Raw genomic sequence first — 17,294 nt, forward strand, 5'->3', positions numbered from 1 at the left:
TTCTCAGAGCTATCCAAGAAATGTGGGGATTTGAACAGCAAAGGGAGAGGTGTTTTTGGCACTCCTGAGGTAACAGCAGGTGAACTCGGACACTGGCCACAGAGTAAGTTTATTATGTCAATAGCCCAGGGCTGGAAAAATGTCAGGTTCCGCAAAGGAAGGAGCAGAGCCTGACTGAGGCCTGAAGTGCATCTCCATCTGGCACAGCTGAAGGCAGCAGGGATGGGAGGTGTAGTGTAAGGACCAGACAGGCAAAGCCTTCTCAGGTCTTGTTAAGTGTCCAGAGTGGATCCAGGAGGCTGAGGGGGTCATCCGTAGGTTGGGCAGCCCTGAGACCCTGCCCGTTGTGAGCCTGCAGAAAGTTCTGCTTGCTCATCCGCTGCTTTCCCCGCAAAGAGCTGTCCAGGGAAAATGCTTCTGGAGTCAGAGAGGCCAACAGCTCCAGGGATGACGAGGGAGGCCCTAAGCTGGGGGCTTCAGGCACTGATGGCTCCTCCTCTGGCTGGGGGGGTTCAGGCAGAGGGGAAGAGGGGGGGGGAGGCGAGGAAGGTGGGGCAGGGGTGGGCTCTGGAAGGCTAGCTGGTGGAAGACCTGGGGGCTCTACAAGGCTGGGAAGGCTGGCAGCGGGGGAATCCAGGCCACCCAGGGGCCGGATGCTGAGCTTGGCAATGGTAGCCTGAATGGAGCTGATGGGCACGTCTCCACCAAGGACCAGATCCTGGGAGTCCTGAGGAAGGTGGCTCTGAGAAGGGAGAGCTAGTAAGAAGGGTGTCACCAGGTCGTGACCATCCCAGTGGCCCTCAAGAAACTGCCCTCACCTTCTGGCTGACGCTCATGCTGGCCACAGGCTTGCCAGGAGGCGGCACGCCGTGGCGCTGCAGGACCTGCTCCACATGTCGCACCAATGCCTCGTGGCAGAACTTGAGGTGCAGCTAGAGAGACATTTGGTCTAATCAGCTGGGCGGAGCCATCTCAGCAAGGGCAAGCGGGACCCAGCTCCACCCACTCCGCCCACTTACTTTCTCCTGCAGCATGTGTTTCCTCTGCTGCCGCATCCGCCTCACCAGCTGAGGCAACTCAGGAATCCCACTCCCAGCCTCTACCTCCTGCACGGCGGCATACAGCAACGCAAAGGCTCCTGTGCGGCCCACCCCCGAGCTGTGACAAGAAAGGAGTATAAGGCCAGGCTAAGAGCCCGCAGGACACAGCCTCATGCTGGTAGCTGAAGGCTCCCTACCTGCAGTGTACGACAATAGGTGTGTGCAGGGGTCGCTGGTGCAAATAATGTGCGTGCACCTCCTGGATGAAGCGCAGCAGATTGCCAGGGCTGTCTGGCAGGCCTCTGCAGGGAAAAGCAGGTATGAACCCGGCCTGATGTGAGGCCTTCACCCTTAAGCACCCAAGGAGTTTGTCCTTGACCCCACCACCCAGAGCCATGAACGCACAACTCAGGCCAAGTAGGGAAGTGTAGGTGCACGAGAGAGCGCTTGAGGCTCTGATCCCGGAACTGCAGGCTCAGCACTCGCTCCACATGGGTATCAGTAGTACGAACACTGCTCAGGGCCACGCTCAGGGCCCCGTGCACCATGGGCTGGCCCCTCTCAATGGGGAAGTAGCGGGCCACCTTTTGCTGAAGAGTAGACAAGACAATTCAGGCTAGCTCTCCTGGACTCCCGGCCTCCCCACTCCATGATTCCCTCCTGGTTCCCATCTAGGCTCTTACCTTTTCCATCTCAGCCTCAGACACCAGCATGACAATGACGGACACTTTCTGTTCATGCACCATGAGCCAGAAATCTGCAGCTGTGCCAGGCAGCGGAGCCTGGGTGGCCACTAAGGGTGGACAGTATGGCGAGAGCCCCTCCACACAGCTAGCATTGATGTAGTCGTCTTTGCCTGAGCGCAGCACCACACGGTTACTGTCATACGGCATGACGTCCTGGTGCCGGTTCTTCAGGGAGTAGCAGCGGGCAATGGCAATGGATCGGCCTCGGGCATCGTGTTCCTGGGCCTCCTGCAACTCTCTCCAGACAGCATCCAGTGCTCCTGCATCCCCCAGCTGGCCCCGAAAGCTCTCCAGCTCCTGCTGCAACTTCTGCAGCCTCTCAGGATGTTCATAGGGGTCCTGCTCAATTAGCCGCAGGGCCTGTGGCCGTCGGCCCTCCGCTGCATCTACCTTGGTAGGCTGCAGCAAGGGCTGCCCGCCCCCAGGAGGCTGAGTCCCTCCATGCTGGCTCTCAGGGCTGGAAGACAGCAGGTCTGCAGCTGCAGCACCTCGGCGCAAACATGGTGGTGGCTCTGCTGTTGGGGGTCTTGAAGGTACTGGGCCAGGCCCTGGCGATGGGGCAGGTGAAGGCACCAAGTGGGGACTAGGGGCAGGCTGATTGGCTGGTGGGGGACCTCGAATGGAGACAGGGGTTGCCTGAGGACCCAGGGGCCTAGGGGAAGGGGCAGGGCCATATGCCAGGGTGGGGTGAGGATGAGGAGGCCCAGGGCTCGGGAAAGGCAGAGCCCCTGAGTGTGGGGGAAGAGTGTCTGGAGGTGGGCCTGGGTAGAGCTGGGTGTGCCGGGTGGGTGGTGGCTGTCCCAAAACACCAGGCTGAGGAGTAAAAGGGTAGGGGGGTGGTGGTGTGAGAATCCCTGGGGCCTGAGATGGGAAGAGATGTGGATGCTGGAATGGAAGGGGCTGTTGTGTGGGTTGTGGCCCAAATACTGGCCGTTGGGGCTGGGGCTGGGGCTGGGGCTGGGGCTGGGGCTGGGGCTGGGGCTGGGGCTGAGGCGGAGGCTGGGGCTGGGGCTGGGGCTGGGGCTGGGGCTGAAGCTGAGGTGGGGGCTGGGGCCCAATCCTGGGGGCTGGAAAACTGGTAGGGATCCCAGGAGGAAAGTGATGCTGTGGTAGAGGGCCTGTGAGGTGCTGCTTGGTCCCTATAGAATAAGTATAGGGTGTGGGCAGAGGCTGCGGCTGGGGAACAGATTGGGGTACAGGCTGAGGCACTGGAAAGCAAGGCTGGGGAGGAGCTGGGGCAGGGCCTGGCCGTGGTGCCATGTGGCTAGAGATAGGGGCTTGGACACTATCTACTGTGGTGGTAGCTGGCCGGACTGCCATGGCTAACTCAGGTCCTGAGAACTGGGGTGGTGGAGCAGAGGGAAGACCTACGACTGGTTGGGGTGGCCCTACCCCTGCATAGGGACTGCTTACAATTCCATGCTGGGGAGAGGATCTGGGTACAAGGCCCAACTCCGATGTATAGACAGGGGCTGGGTAGAGGACAGGTCCAGGGGCCATGGGCACTGCAGCCCTAGGCTGCATCAGCTGAGTGGGGCCTGAGTAGGTTCCAGGTGGTAAGGGTCCTGAGAGATAGTGGGTTGCTGGGCCTGTGGAACCAGGGAAGGGGCCAGGAGAAAAGTGGAGAGGGGCAGCAGTTCCTAGGAATGGGTCAGGCAGCCGTGGGCCAGCCATCATGTCAGGGGGCAGGCTGCGCAGCTCCTCGGGTTGGTCTCCAGCCTCTGCGGCCTCTCCCTCCTCACGGCGGGACAGCAATGGCTTTGGGGCTGTGGGCCGAGGTGGTGGTGCCTTCTTCTTCAGCTCCCTAAGGGGCAGGCAGGGGAAGTAAGGCCAACCTCTACGAGCCAGGCTGGCCTGGGCACAATCTGCAACGAAGCCTAAAGCCCACACCTACCTGTCCAGGAGTTGCTGGCGAGCGGCCTCTTGGGCACGGCAGAGAGACTGTGCCCGTTCCAGCAGGGCGGCTACCTTGCTTTCCAAGTCTGCATAGAAGTCCTTGCCCTCCTGGGACTTCTTCATCAGGTCCTCATAGGCTTCATAGGATGCAACCAGGGTCTGTAGTGTGGAGTTCCACCTTGGTGGGCAAAACAGAAGCCAGACTGAGGCGAGCTATAGGGACAGAGCTCTGCCTGGGGCGGGGCAAGAACAAAGGCAGGGACTGACTTTTGGTCCAGTTCACTAAGCACCCGCCGCACTGCTGCATACTGCACGTTGGCCTCGGTCAGTGCCCGGAGGACATTGTCCTGGGCAGCCAGGTTCTGCTCCAGGTACACCTTCAGCTGGTCATACTTCTTCAGCTGTTCCTCAAACAGTTTCTGAGGGAAGATGGGGACACCACCACCTAAGGAGAAGCCCAGAGACAGAGCCCCTTCTCCCTGCTCCACCAACCCACCTTCATCTCTGAGTGGTCAGTGGTGACCAGGGAGGCAGTGATGTCATCCTTCTGGATCAGCTCTCGGAGCTGCTGTTCCAGGGACACGCGCTGGTCCCGCATCTCCTGCACCTTGGCTAGGATGCGCTTTAGGTTCTGCAGCACAGCCTTGTCCTCTGAGGGCAGCAGCAGTCAGTGAGGTCAAAGACACTCTAGCTCCAAGCCTTTCCCCACAGCAGTGGGCGGGGCTTACCTGGGGTGAGGGCTGGTGTGGGTAGGGCAGCGCGCACCTGGTCCAGTGGTCCACTGAGCAGGCGCAAGTTACCAACGTGCAGATTCATAGCACGATGCAGCTCACTGTTGGTGAAGGAAGCCTTTTCATGCACTTCCGTGTACTTGGCCCATTCTCGCCTCACCTCTCCGAGCTCAGCCTTGGTAACAGAAGGGCCAGGGCCAGCCCCAGCCTGGCCCAAGGTCTCCTGCAATTTCTGCTCTTGCAGCTCATCTTCCTCCAGTAGATCCCGGATGTCCTTCAGGGAGGCCTCCACATCCGTGAACACCCCGGACAGCACTGAGGGAGGGTATTGAGGGTAGACATTAAGGCAGGCAGCCCAGGCACCACTCTGCCTTCTGCCCACAAGACACAGAAATGCCCACTCAGGTCAGAACCTGTTTCCCAGCACTCGATAAACTCCACACACACAGGAAGTAATCCACAGGGGCATCTGGGTGGACCGGGGCTTTGGCGGCATCCTCCGTGGGGGAGGCCATGGCAGATGGCTTGTAGGCTACCTGTGCATCTGTCTGCTGTATGCTCTGCTCACCCTGCATAGACTGGACAAGGTTCTTGACAGTGTCAGGCCGGACACTGAGTGCTGCACACTTCTCCATGAGCTGGGGTGGGATATGGTTGTAGGCATCCAAGTTGTCCACTGTGTCAGGGTCAAGCTGCATGGAGTCCATGAACTGACTAAGGAAGGAGGACATGACAACACCATCAGATGGATGCTGGGCTGACCCAACTTATTCCACATAAAGAGCTCGCTAGGTTGATCCCCTCCGCTGACACTAGACTGAAGACCTAGCAGGGAAAGACACGTGATCTTTAACTAATCTAATACCACATGGCCTGATAGGCTGTGCCCAGGCACTGGTAGAATTGTTGCCTACACAGCACGTTAACACCTACAGTTTACACCTAGACTCTGGGCAGGGAGGTAGAAAGCCACTTGTCCCGCACTTACTCTAGGACTTCATTCTTATCTTCAATCTTGGCCAGCATTTCCCGAAGTAGCTTGGCCTTCTCCTCACTGTGGAACAAAGACAGCAGTTGTAGAGACCTGCATTCCTGAGGACCCCAAGACCCTCTGTGCCAAGGAAAAGGCCAGTCCCTGCTACACACCTGTACAGTGATGAGGCCTCATGGGCAGCCATGGGTACCAACTTGGCAAAGATATCAGGACCTGTAACAGCTGGGTCTGTGGGGTTTACTGGCAAGGGCTTCACCAAGGGGGCTCCTAAGAGCAGGGAGCGGGACAGAGATCAGGCCCACGTGAACCCAAGGCAGCCTCCTCCCCGTTCTATCTTCTGCCAGCCCACTCCTCGGCTTCCCCTCAGGTCAGACCTTTCACAGGCTGAAGGGTATCCAGTGCTGGCACAGCCTCATGGTAGATAAAGTCATTGTCCTTCTTGGCAGAATTGTACCTGGGAGTCAGAATGGGGAGGGGACGTAATGATTACCCAGGACCCACAAGCTAGATTCTCAGGCAGGCCATTGCTCTCTGGCACTGCTGGCTTCCTCCCAAGAATGCAAGGATATATTTTTTTTTTTTTTGGTTCTTTTTTTTTCGGAGCTGGGGACCGAACCCAGGGCCTTGCGCTTCCTAGGTAAGCGCTCTACCACTGAGCTAAATCCCCAGCCCCAAGGATATTTAAGAAAGAACCCAACTACCCTAGTCCCACACACTCACTTTCCCCCAATGACATCCATAGCAAAACGAAGTGCATCTTGCACAGTGTCGGGCTGGCCCTGTGGAGTAGGGATGAGAGATCTGTCAGGTCAGCCAGCTCTGCCTTCATGGCTCTGAAGGGCAGCCACATGTGTTTAGCTTTACCTTGGCCAACTTGATGGCTTCATTAAGCTTGTCCAGGGCACTCTGGAAGTAGGCCACCTGTGGAGGGCAAAACCTGATCTGTCCTTCCCTGCTTGGACCCAGGTGTCCCATGTCCCCACTTTGTCCTACCTGATGATTCCATCACTGACCATAAGACCAGCAATCAAATAGCAGATGCCAGCCAAGCCAACAGTCCCCCAAACAGCACACTGTAGCTTACACCTCCAGAGAGCCAGGGGTGCCCACCATGCCTCCTGAGACCCCTAGGAACGAGGGCTGCAAGGTGGTGATGGCCTGGCACATGGTGTGGGGCAGAAGACCAGGGGCCAAGGGTGGGGCAGAGAGGACCAGATCCAAGACGATATAAAGACAGAATCCTAAAAGCCCAGAATATAACCTCAGTGCCCCACCCACCCACAGTTCACTTACCCGTTCCCCAAATTTCTGTTGCTCCTCAGCCTGCTTCCCCATGTGGAGCTGGGAAAGAGGAACAGGCATCATGACTTGTCTCCTAAGCTACAGCCGTCTGGCTCACTCCACACCCAGCAACCCCTCACCATACATGAGCCACAGCCGCGAAGTAGTAGATCTTCATCTGGACGAGTTTCTTCCAGTCCTTCTGGATGCGGCCCAGCAGGGACGCAGTGTCAGGGTTCTCCAAGGCCCGGCATGCCTCCTTATAGTAATCGACCACCTAGGAGTTGGGATGAGTCCAGTCATCAAGGACCAGGGGCAAAGCAAATTGCTCATCCTCAGTCCTCTTCCTACCTGTGCACTGATGCGGGCCACTAGGAAGCTCTTCCGGTTGTCCAACATGGACTTCTCCAACAGGCACTCCTGAGCCTGGCCCTGGAGCAATAAGTGCAGGTCACCTCAAGGTCTTCCTTCCAGGGAGCCAAGAGGCAGGCCAAAACATCCCCTGTCCTCCAGTCTCCCTAACCCCCAAAATTAACACCCTGGGCCCGATCTTCCTGAGACTCAAAAGACCCCAACACCAAGGCCTCCTTCCTGTCTGTCCCTTACTTCCTGCACATGGCTGGCCCAGGATCTAGATTGAACTGCCTCCTCCCTTAGTCATTTCTTTTCCAATTCAACCTAAAATTAGCGGCGGTGGCTCATGATTAACCCCAAAAAGACAGGCAGGAGGACTGGCCATGAATTTGAAGCCAATATGGGTTACGCAGCAGGTTTCAGACCAGCCTGAACTACAGAATACGACCCTATCTCAAAACAGACACAAAGGCGATCCGGCTCCGGGACGCCTCCTGCTCACTGACCAGCATGAGGTTGACGTTGAGAGTGAGGATCTGGCGACTCATGTCCACACTGAAGGCCTGTGGGAAGTGTTCACGCAAGTAGGCAAAGGCGCCTGCTGCGCACTGGAAGTGGGTGCAGGAGACTTTCATGCCCTGAGAGGGGAGAGGTAAAAGATGGCCACTCCCATAAGGCAGAAGCATTCAAACTCTGGCAGCTGAGGGTACTCAGAGCCCTCCACAGCACATCCACACGCCCACACTGGCCCAATTCTCACCTCCTCAGACACCCTCTTGTCCATAGCCCCCAGCATGGAGTGCAGTGCACCTAGGGAGGCAGGGGACGTTCTGTTAGGAGAGCCTGACTGGAGCCGAGAGGCACTGCAGCCATCCAGTCAGAGATACAGGTCTGGGACCTGGGCAGGCAGTGCAAGGATTCCCAAGGAAGAACAATCACAAACCTAGCCAAATCCTTTCTCCTGTTGTGTACCTGGCTGGAGGTAAGGGAGGGAAGAGCCCCCTTTCTTTCCTCAGCACAGCTGACTTGAAGGGCAGTCTAAGGCCAACTTTGGCCTCCCTTCTCAGCAATCTGAGGCCATGAATTGGGGAGTGGGGTTGATACTATCCAGGCAGAGAGGCCATGACTCCGTTGGAATAAATACACAGTGACAACTTGTGTGATAGTCAGCCCAGCAGAGTAGTCCTTTAAACAGTGACTTCCCAGGGCTCCAGAAAAGGGCAAAAGTGTGCAGCTGTGGTGGAGGTGGGGGAGGGGTTAGAACCCAGGCATCTTCTTTTCATCCACCCATACATAGCCTTTCTGGCCATCTGACCTAATGAACTGAGACCCTGGGCTGGCAGGGCTTGGAGGGGACCATGGAAGGACCAAGCAGCTCACCAAGGTTGTAGAGAATACAGGCCTGCTCGTACTTGATGTCTTCATGGGCCACAGACTTGCCCGAGAAGATCTCAGTCCTGCAGACATGCCAACCGTCTCAGTCATACAGACGTAGGAGCTGGCCTGGGCCCAAGGGCCAGGGGAGGGGACCAACCACCCCAGTATGAGATAGGGGTCTATGGGGATCACACTAACCCACTCCCCAACTTGTACAGCAAGGAGAGGAGAGGGGAAGGATCAAGCCTATCACCCAGGCATCCCCACTGTCAAGTCCTAAGCTCTCACCAGGTGATGGCGACTGCAGCCTCCTGGCCTGAGCCCATGGGCACCCGACTCTGTAGGTAGTGTAGCTGGCCAAGGTACTTTCGAAGGACACTGCAGCCCTCAAAGTCCCGGGCAACACGAATAGCGTTCTGGAAAGCAGGATGGAAGAAAAAGGGTCACCATCATTAGAATTCCAAAGAAAGTCCTCTCTATGCCCAGTTATTGGATATACCCTCCTGGCAGCCAACGCTGGCAGACTGGGTCTGTCCCATATTTCTAGAAGACACTCTGCAGTGTGCTTTAAATTTTTTATTATATTTAACTTTTTACTTTAAAAATATTTATGTGTATAGGTGTTTTGCCTGCATGTATGTGCACCATGTGCATGCCTGGTGTCTGTGGAGGCCAGTAGAGGGACCTGGCTAAGCAGCCAATGTGGGTGCTGGGAATTGAAACTGAGTCCTCTAGAAGAGCAGCCAGTGCTCTCAAGCGCTGAGACACTGCTCCAACCTGATCCACAGTTCTTCACCTAAAACTTTATAGTGAGAGACATCCAGGACGGCGGGGCATGATGGTGTACAACTGTATCCCGGAACCAGGAGGCAGAGAAAGGAGGAGCAGTCATTTAAGGCCATTGTTGGCTACAAAGCAAGTCTGAAATCACCATGAGTTACATGAGACTCCGCATCAAAAAGTGATGTGTGGGAGGGCGGACATACAAGACCAAAAAAAAAAAAAAAAAAAAAAAAAAAAAAACCCAAAAAACAATCCCTGAGTGTGCATACAAAAGCATTTCTCACAGCACTGTCAGATTAAAAACTGGATGTCACAAGACTTTCCATTAAAGAAGACTGTTTACACGAATTATGTCAAGGTTTCTCACACAAGAAGACAGTCTACAGCTAAACTAAAGACAGAGGTTGCTATGGATACACTAAGATCTCAATGACAAGCTGCTAGGAAAAAACCCAGATGAATACGGTGTGACCTTATTCCTGTAACAGCATGTGATATACAAATACTACCCAAGTATTTTCTCTGTGTGTAGTTAACATGTACACACGTATATGCAGATGCATGTGCTGGAGACTGACATCAGGTCTCTCCCGAGGGCACTCGCCACCTTGGCTTTTGGAACAGGGTCTCTCAGGAAACCCAGAGCTCTCCAGACTGGCTACTCATCTCCACTCCCCACCCTTCACCCCATGCTAAGCACGAGGGTTACAAATGCGCATGACCACACCTAGTATTTTATATGGATTTGGGGATCCAAACTCATGCTTGTGTGCTTGGCACTGTACCAAACCAGCCCCAGTTTATCTTCCTTTAAATATATACCTATAAGCAACAGAAACCAGTGCTGGCTGATTTTAAATGAAAACCAAGTATTGTGTATATTTGTTTAGAGTTTTATGTTTTACTGACCATCGTGACATCTTTTAACCTAGCACTCAGGAGACAGAGGCAGACAGAGCTCTGTGAGTTCAAGACCAGCCTGGTTTACAGAGTGAGTTCCAGGCTGACTAGGGCTGCACAGTGAGACTTTATCTTTAAAGGGGGGATGGGGTCACTGTGTAGTCTTGCTCACCATGTAGTCTGCAGCTCACTAGTAGACCAGGCTGGCCTTGAACTTGAAGTCACAGTGATCTGCCTGCCTCTGCTTCAGTTTTATTTTTCAGTTATGTGTATTCCCGTGTTGCTGTGTGGGGGTGTACATGTGCGTGCAGTTGCCCTCCAAGTCAAAAAGGGCATCAGTTCCTCCAGAGCTGGAATTACAGCTGATTCGGGTGCTGAGAACCAAGTCAGGTCCTTCGGAAGCAGTGTGAACTCCACCACTGAACCGTCTTTCCAGGTCCAGTAAGTGTCTAAAATGAGAGTTGCCATGGACATCTGTAATCCCAGTATCCTCAGTAGCCCAGGTTAGCCTACAGCTCATACCACTAAGGATGACCTTGACCTCTTTTTTTTGGTTGTTTGTTTTTGTTTTTGAAGTCAGGGTTTTGGGCTGTAGAGATGGCTCAGTGGTTAAGAGCACTGACTGCTCTTCCAGAGGTCGTGAGTTCAAATCCCACCAACCACATGGTGGCTCACAGCCATCTGTAATGGGATCTGATGCCCTCTTCTGGTGTGTCTGAAGACAGCGACAGTGTACTTATATATAATAAATAAATAAATCTTAAAAAAAAAAAAAAAAGAAGACAGGGTTTCTTTGTAGCTTGGCTATTCTGGAACTCAGCGTAGACCAGACTAGCCTAGAATTCAGAGATCTGCCTGCCTCTGCCTCCCTAGTGCTAGGATTAAAGACCCGTGCTACCACTGTGCTGTCTGTTTTTGACGTGGGTTGGAAAAAGGGTGCCACTGCGGCCGAGGCTCACTCAGCAGTCTTGCCTCTGCCTCCTGAACCTGGACTCAGAAGTGTGCACCGTCATGCTTGACCTCAAGTGTTTCTTTCCCAGGTTTTCTCTGGTATTACAAATGCCAACATCATCACTGTTTATTCAGACCCACTCTTAGGAAAACAAGAGCAGCTGGGATGGATGGTGGGCTACATCTTTATCTGAGCACTCGGAGCCGGAACTACTGAAAGAGACACATTTCAAATAACAACAACAAACAAAGACTGTAAGAGCTACTGAGACACAGCCCTGAAACGCTCGGTGTCAAGCCTGACGACCTGAGTTCCATCCTAGAACAGACTTTGCAAGTCGTCCTGTGATTGCCACATAAATGTTTCCTCCTCTTGCAAACATGGCCCCCTTTCCCTCTTAAATATATATAAACACAATAATTTAAACAGGGTATCATGAGATTTCATTCACTCTAATAACCAAGATTGCTACTAAGTGAGTAATGACCAGGTAGAATCCAGTGTGGAAGCACTAAACAGAGCAAAAAATTAACAGTCTAGGTGGGTAAGATAGTGCGTGCGGAATGCCATAAGATTTAATTATTCTATTCAGAACTGCAAGCAACTTCCAGCTTCTAAATTACTTATTCTGGAATTTTCCATTTAGTATTCTAGAATACAAGTGACTGAGAGTAAATAAAGTAAATGTAATTAACATTTTTAAAATAAACAACAACAATGATAAGATCCTTAAGTCTACACATAAAGGCACATACCCACAGTCCCAGCACTTGGAAGAGAGAGGCAGCGGATCTCTGTGAGTCTGAAAATTAGCATGGTCTACACAGGACAGCCAGTGCCACGCTGAGAAAAGCAGTCTCAAACAAAGAACAATGGAGTGTGTGGATACCCAGATGGTAGAATGCTTGCCTGGCACACACGAAGCCTTGGGCCTGACCCCCAGTACCACAGAACCAGGTGGTGCACGCCGGTCATCTCAGCACTTAAGATGAGGAAGTGGGAAGGTCAAAACCTCAAGATCATCCTTAGCTGCTACAGAGCTAGTCTAGGTCTCTGTGGTACATGAGACTGCGTCTCAAAAACAGACCAGCTTAGCAGGGAACACTCGCCGCCAAGCCTGAAGACACGAGTTCAGTCCCTAGTACAGCAAAGTAACTAAGAGTTAAGCATAAAGAGACAATGGCTGCAGCCCTAGAACATCTGGGACAGAAGCAAGACCAGCCTGAGCTACACTGAGGTCCTATGCAAAAGAAAGCAAAATAAACTCCCTTTCATTTTGGTGCTTTTATAGACAGACAACCAACCTTAAATCCAAATATGACCACAGTAGAACGTAGAGCTGTGTTTGTTGTTTCTTTAAAACCTCTTTAGCAAACCAATTAAATTTGGCCAAAAATAAAAATACCTTCTCCTACCTGTCTGAGTAACTCCAGCTTCTTTAGTTCCTCATTGTAGGCTTCCGGGTTCTCCCCATAATTCTTCAGGACAAACTAGAGGGAGAAAACAAACCAAACCAAAACTGTAAGCAGAATGACCTGCAGACTGGTGAGCCTGAGGCGGCACAGACACGGATTCTGACAGCCTGCTCTTCCTCTGTCCCATGAGAATGAAGACTGAGCGTCCTGCGCAAACCCTCAACAGGACCCTCAGTGCCTTAGCCTTCTCCACAGACACCAGCATTCTACCAGTTCAGGGAGCAGGCTGAGTAGGCCCTATGAAGATCCTCAAAAACTCATTCAAGCTAAAACCTCATTCAAGGATCTTCTCTGCTAGAGTCACAACTGTACCCCTAAACTCAATTACAAATAGGCAAAGGGCACCAAATCAGAGCAAGAGAGCAAACCCTTCCCACCAGCCCCTCCTGGCACCAATGAGGAAAATGCTCCACACTTCCCTCCACTCAAGAAAAGCCAGAGGGGGTGTGATGAGAAATGAGCCAGCATGGAGTGGGGTGTCACCCAAAAACAGCAGGGCTAGAGAGATGGTTCAGCAGGTCAGAGATCAGGCTGATCTTCCGGAGGATATGGGTTCCATTCCCACACCCACAGGGCAGTTCACAACTATCTGTAATTTCTGTTCCAGAGGACCCAGTAGTCTCTGCGGGCCTTCCTCACACAGAGGCACATGCAGGCAAAATACTTGTACACATAAATAAAAAATTAATAAAAGCAATATAATAATAATAATAATAACAACAACAACAACAATAATAAACAGACAGCAGGGCTGGGGAGGTTCAGCAGGTAAAGGGCTCCCCTGTCTCCCATGAAGGCCTGTGTTTGGTCCTGAGTGCATCATAACAGTCATGGCGGTTCACACTTGTGATCCCAGCACCCAGGATGGAGAGAGATCCGTTTCTCCTCATACAGTGCTGGTGGGAATATAAATGAGTGTAGCCACTGTAGGAGTAAGCATTAATCTCAGGCAACCAACATGGTGGCCCACGAACGTCTACTACTCCAATTCCAGAAGATCAATGTCTTCTCACCTCGAAAGGCACTAGACACACGTGGTGCACAGATATGCATACAGACAAAACATTCATAAACATGAAGTAAAAATTAGTCTTAAAACATATAGCAACTAAAACTAGGCACAGCAAGTTGGTTTAGTGGGAGACATCAGGTCCTTGTCATAGAAGCCCAGCTGACCCAAGCTCAATCCCCAGAACACAAAGGTGGCAGGCAAGGGAGGATGGACACAGGCTGCCTGCCCTCCAGGCAGGAACCTGGAGGCAGCACTGAACGCAGAGGCCACGGAGGAAGGAGTGCTGCTTACTAACTAGATGCCCCACGCTTGCTCTGCCTGCTTTCTTTTCCTTCCCTCCAACAAAACTGGATAAACTGGGTTGTATCCAGGAGCCATGGCCTGTAGCCTTGTTGTGGATCTGGGCCTGATTTTTCATTGCTTTTACATTTAAAAGGGGTTGACATCGGCTGCTCCACCTGCTTCACAGATCTGTCATAAAGAAGAGATCAAGTTCCTAAAGAGAGAGAGACGCTCAGCTGAAGAAGACGCACTTCTTTGTGGTATGGTAAGACCTGTACTAAGACTCAGAACCGTGAGCTCTTCTCATCCGCTGAGTTGTTAATCTTTTCAAAGCTGTAAGATTCCCTATCACAGCTGGTTGTGGTAGTACACGCCTTTAGTCCAGCACTAGCGAGGCAGAGGCAGAGGCAGAGGCAGAGAGGCAGAGAGAGGCAGAGAGAGGCAGAGAGGCAGAGAGAGGCAGAGAGGCAGAGAGGCAGAGAGGCAGAGAGGCAGAGAGAGGCAGAGAGGCAGAGAGGCAGAGAGGCAGAGAGGCAGAGGCAGAGGCAGAGGCAGAGGCAGAGGCAGAGGCAGAGGCAGAGGCAGAGGGACCTCGGAGTTAGAGGCCAATCTGGCCTACATGACAAGTCTCAGTCTGGCCAGAGCTACACCCTTTCTCAAAAACATTCCATACCCAGGAAAGAGATGTGTGATTAGTATATGATCATCGGTAGCACTGAAGGCCATTCGACACTGAGGGGACCGGGAAATCTACTTCTAGAGGTTACACTTGTTCTGAGCCGTTACTCTCTTCTAATAACAAATGATACAAAACTGTGCCACTAATGACACTGGCATAAGAATTCTGAATCATCCCATCACTTGCAGGTTAGAGAAAGGGAAGACCGGTGACTAACAATGGGGGCAGCTTGACCCTGAGGCGGATGTCCTGACACCAGCAGTCCTCTACCTCAGTCTCTTCTACTAGCTCCCTCTCTTTCTGCATTACTCTTAATTTAATAATGCCTTCAAATTTCACCATGTTAATTAAAGCAATACGAAAGTAAAGCACTAAAAGGTATCACAGGGAACTTTATAAAAGACAGTCTCACTGTTGTCTAGGCCGGGCTCCAAGGCCCACATGATTCTCCCACCCCAGCATCCCACGAGGCTAAGACCACGGGTGTACACCCAAACTGCACTGTGTGGGTCCACATCACCACATACACTTTTCTTCCTTTATTTTTTTAAACTTCCATTTCCAGAGCTGAATCAAATCTAGGTCATTCTGTGGGCTGTCCTAAAAAAATGCACATAAAATTGAGTTGTACATACAATGTTGTTTTTTATACATGATCAGTTGCTGAATATCAAATGAAATAAAACTCTAGTCAGACAATAGAGTGTTGTCAAGTAAAACTTTCATCCCTGTCATGTCATTAAACCTAACAAAGATACAGGCATGAGAGCAGACTCTTTAAATCCTAGCCTAGTCTGACTGCACATAATACTCAAAGGCTCCCTCCACATCCCTATTGACCAGCCAGTTGGTCTCTTCTGAACAATGTGAGTGAGGAAGATTTAAGCTACAACTCCCAAAGGATGTTAGAACTAGACCCAGCCAACACTCACAGGGCAGTGGCACACAACTGGGCGTGCTGGCTTACAGTTATAGATTCCCAGCAGGAGGGAGGTGGTGACGAGATCAGATGTCAAGGCCATCCTTGCCCATATAGCAAACTTGAGGTCCATTTGTACTAGAAGACCCTGTCTTTAAAAGGGTGTGGGGTGTGGGGGAACTAGGTAGAGACAGTACTATTGGCAAAGTACTTGTCACACAAGCAACCTCGAGGACTTGAGTTCAATTCCCAGCACCCACATGAACAGCTGTACGTAGTGCTTCAACTCTGTAACCCCAGCGTTGAGAGATGACAGAGATCTCTGGGTCTGCTAGTCAGCTACCCTATGCCACAAGCCCCAGGTTCCAGTGAAAGACCCCATCTCAAAAATTAAAGCAGGGCTGGGGAGATGGCTCAGTGGTTAAGAGCACTGACTGCTCTTCCAGAGGTCCTGAGTTCAATTCCCAGCAACCACATGGTGGCTCACAACATCTGTAATGAAATCTGATGTCTTCTTCTGGTGTGTCTGAAGACAGCGACAGTGTACTCATACATAAAATTAATCTTTTTTTTTTAAAATTAAAGCAGACAGCTCCTTAGGAACTATACTTGATGGCCTGTAGCCATCACATGCATACATTTATACCTGCAGACACACAAACATGCACACATACACACACACACCAAAGGACTGATTACTTTCTAAGAAAAGAATCTGGTCCAAACCTAGAGTGAAATGTGTACAGGCTTCTGATGCTTGAAATTAAGTCAGGAAAGACTATGAGCCATCCAGGTTATTGTGATAGGACCATTCTGCATTATAACATAAGTAGAAAGACAGGTTCAGGCAGATCAACTGAGTCTTCTCGTCTGTGATAAGACATAAAACAGATCCACACCACAGATAACTGATAATATTTCCTGTATTTCATGTCCTCCACTGGTGAGCATGGGGGGCAGTTAGGCTTCAGCTCTTCTCATTTATCTGACCTGTGGGAATTTTAGAAGAGATAAAACTCCTCAAAGCTGAACATCCAGGTGTGGCCATGATGAGCTGCAGGAAGAGTTTTCTTCCGAGCAAGTCAGCTGACAGGACAAAGAGCCTGTGTGTGCTAAGCAGATGAAGGGATTCTGAGGAAGCGTGGCCTGACTGCGGTGGTCTGACTGCGGTGAAGGACGTGAAGCAGGAACTCAGGATGACCTGAGCAAGGCAAGAGCTGAAGGTGGGAGTGTGGGAGGCAGGCTGAAGCGAGCTGGTGACACACCTCACCTCAACAGCAGACAGTTTTCCAGAAGACTCTGATGGGCAATGAGCGTTTAGAGATCAGCTCAGCTAGAGTGAGGTAGAGACTGGATGGAGGCATAGTGGATGCCCAGAAAGGTATCATTTGAAGGCAGGCATTTTCAAAACCATTGTACTCCCAGGTCTGCATATAACAGGCACTCAATGAAAGAACAAGGGATGGCCACACCGCCTCAGGCTAAGTGGGCCTGACTGCTGCTCAAGTGTGGCTGGTTACAGGTAGGTGCTTGGGAAGGAAATGACTTTCAGTATTAACACGTGGCCAAAGCATGCACTGGTCAAGAGAACAAGAGCCACCTTCATGCATTTTCATGAGTTAGGCCTCTGGGCCTCCAGGGTGACGTGATACACAGACAGGTTGATGACGGAGCTCACTGATAAAGGACTTCCCTCATTTGAACCCATGGGTTCAATCCCTAGAACTGAAAAGAAGGGAGATGGGAAACAGCCCACAGCCAGTGCTTGTCCACTAGGGGCTTATGTGAGCCCGGGTGTGCTAGCCTAGTTTAGCACTATAGTTCAGAACCAGCTTACTCTTCCCCTTACTCCCATTTCATGTAAAGGAAAGGA

At 51.9% G+C, this 17,294-nt stretch overlaps 1 protein-coding gene across 1 annotated transcript in view; it reads right to left on the reverse strand.

Moving 5' to 3' along the window:
• Positions 1–90: 90 nt before the first annotated feature.
• The window catches only part of Ptpn23 (protein tyrosine phosphatase, non-receptor type 23), a 22,528-nt gene continuing 5,324 nt past the window's right edge, over positions 91–17,294 (reverse strand). Inside the window, 24 exon segments of the mRNA NM_057204.2 lie at positions 91–742; positions 819–932; positions 1,020–1,158; positions 1,238–1,342; positions 1,446–1,630; positions 1,724–3,590; positions 3,681–3,860; positions 3,950–4,101; positions 4,179–4,333; positions 4,411–4,728; positions 4,982–5,127; positions 5,402–5,467; positions 5,560–5,674; positions 5,782–5,861; positions 6,128–6,186; positions 6,272–6,328; positions 6,701–6,748; positions 6,834–6,965; positions 7,040–7,120; positions 7,549–7,680; positions 7,803–7,852; positions 8,423–8,499; positions 8,708–8,835; positions 12,470–12,544. Coding sequence (NP_476552.2) covers positions 263–742; positions 819–932; positions 1,020–1,158; positions 1,238–1,342; positions 1,446–1,630; positions 1,724–3,590; positions 3,681–3,860; positions 3,950–4,101; positions 4,179–4,333; positions 4,411–4,728; positions 4,982–5,127; positions 5,402–5,467; positions 5,560–5,674; positions 5,782–5,861; positions 6,128–6,186; positions 6,272–6,328; positions 6,701–6,748; positions 6,834–6,965; positions 7,040–7,120; positions 7,549–7,680; positions 7,803–7,852; positions 8,423–8,499; positions 8,708–8,835; positions 12,470–12,544 — 4,941 coding nt within the window. The 3' untranslated portion in view covers positions 91–262.

Source organism: Rattus norvegicus, chromosome 8 (genome assembly GCF_021556685.1).
Source record: "Rattus norvegicus strain SHRSP/BbbUtx chromosome 8, alternate assembly SHRSP_T2T, whole genome shotgun sequence".
Lineage (NCBI taxonomy): Eukaryota > Metazoa > Chordata > Mammalia > Rodentia > Muridae > Rattus > Rattus norvegicus.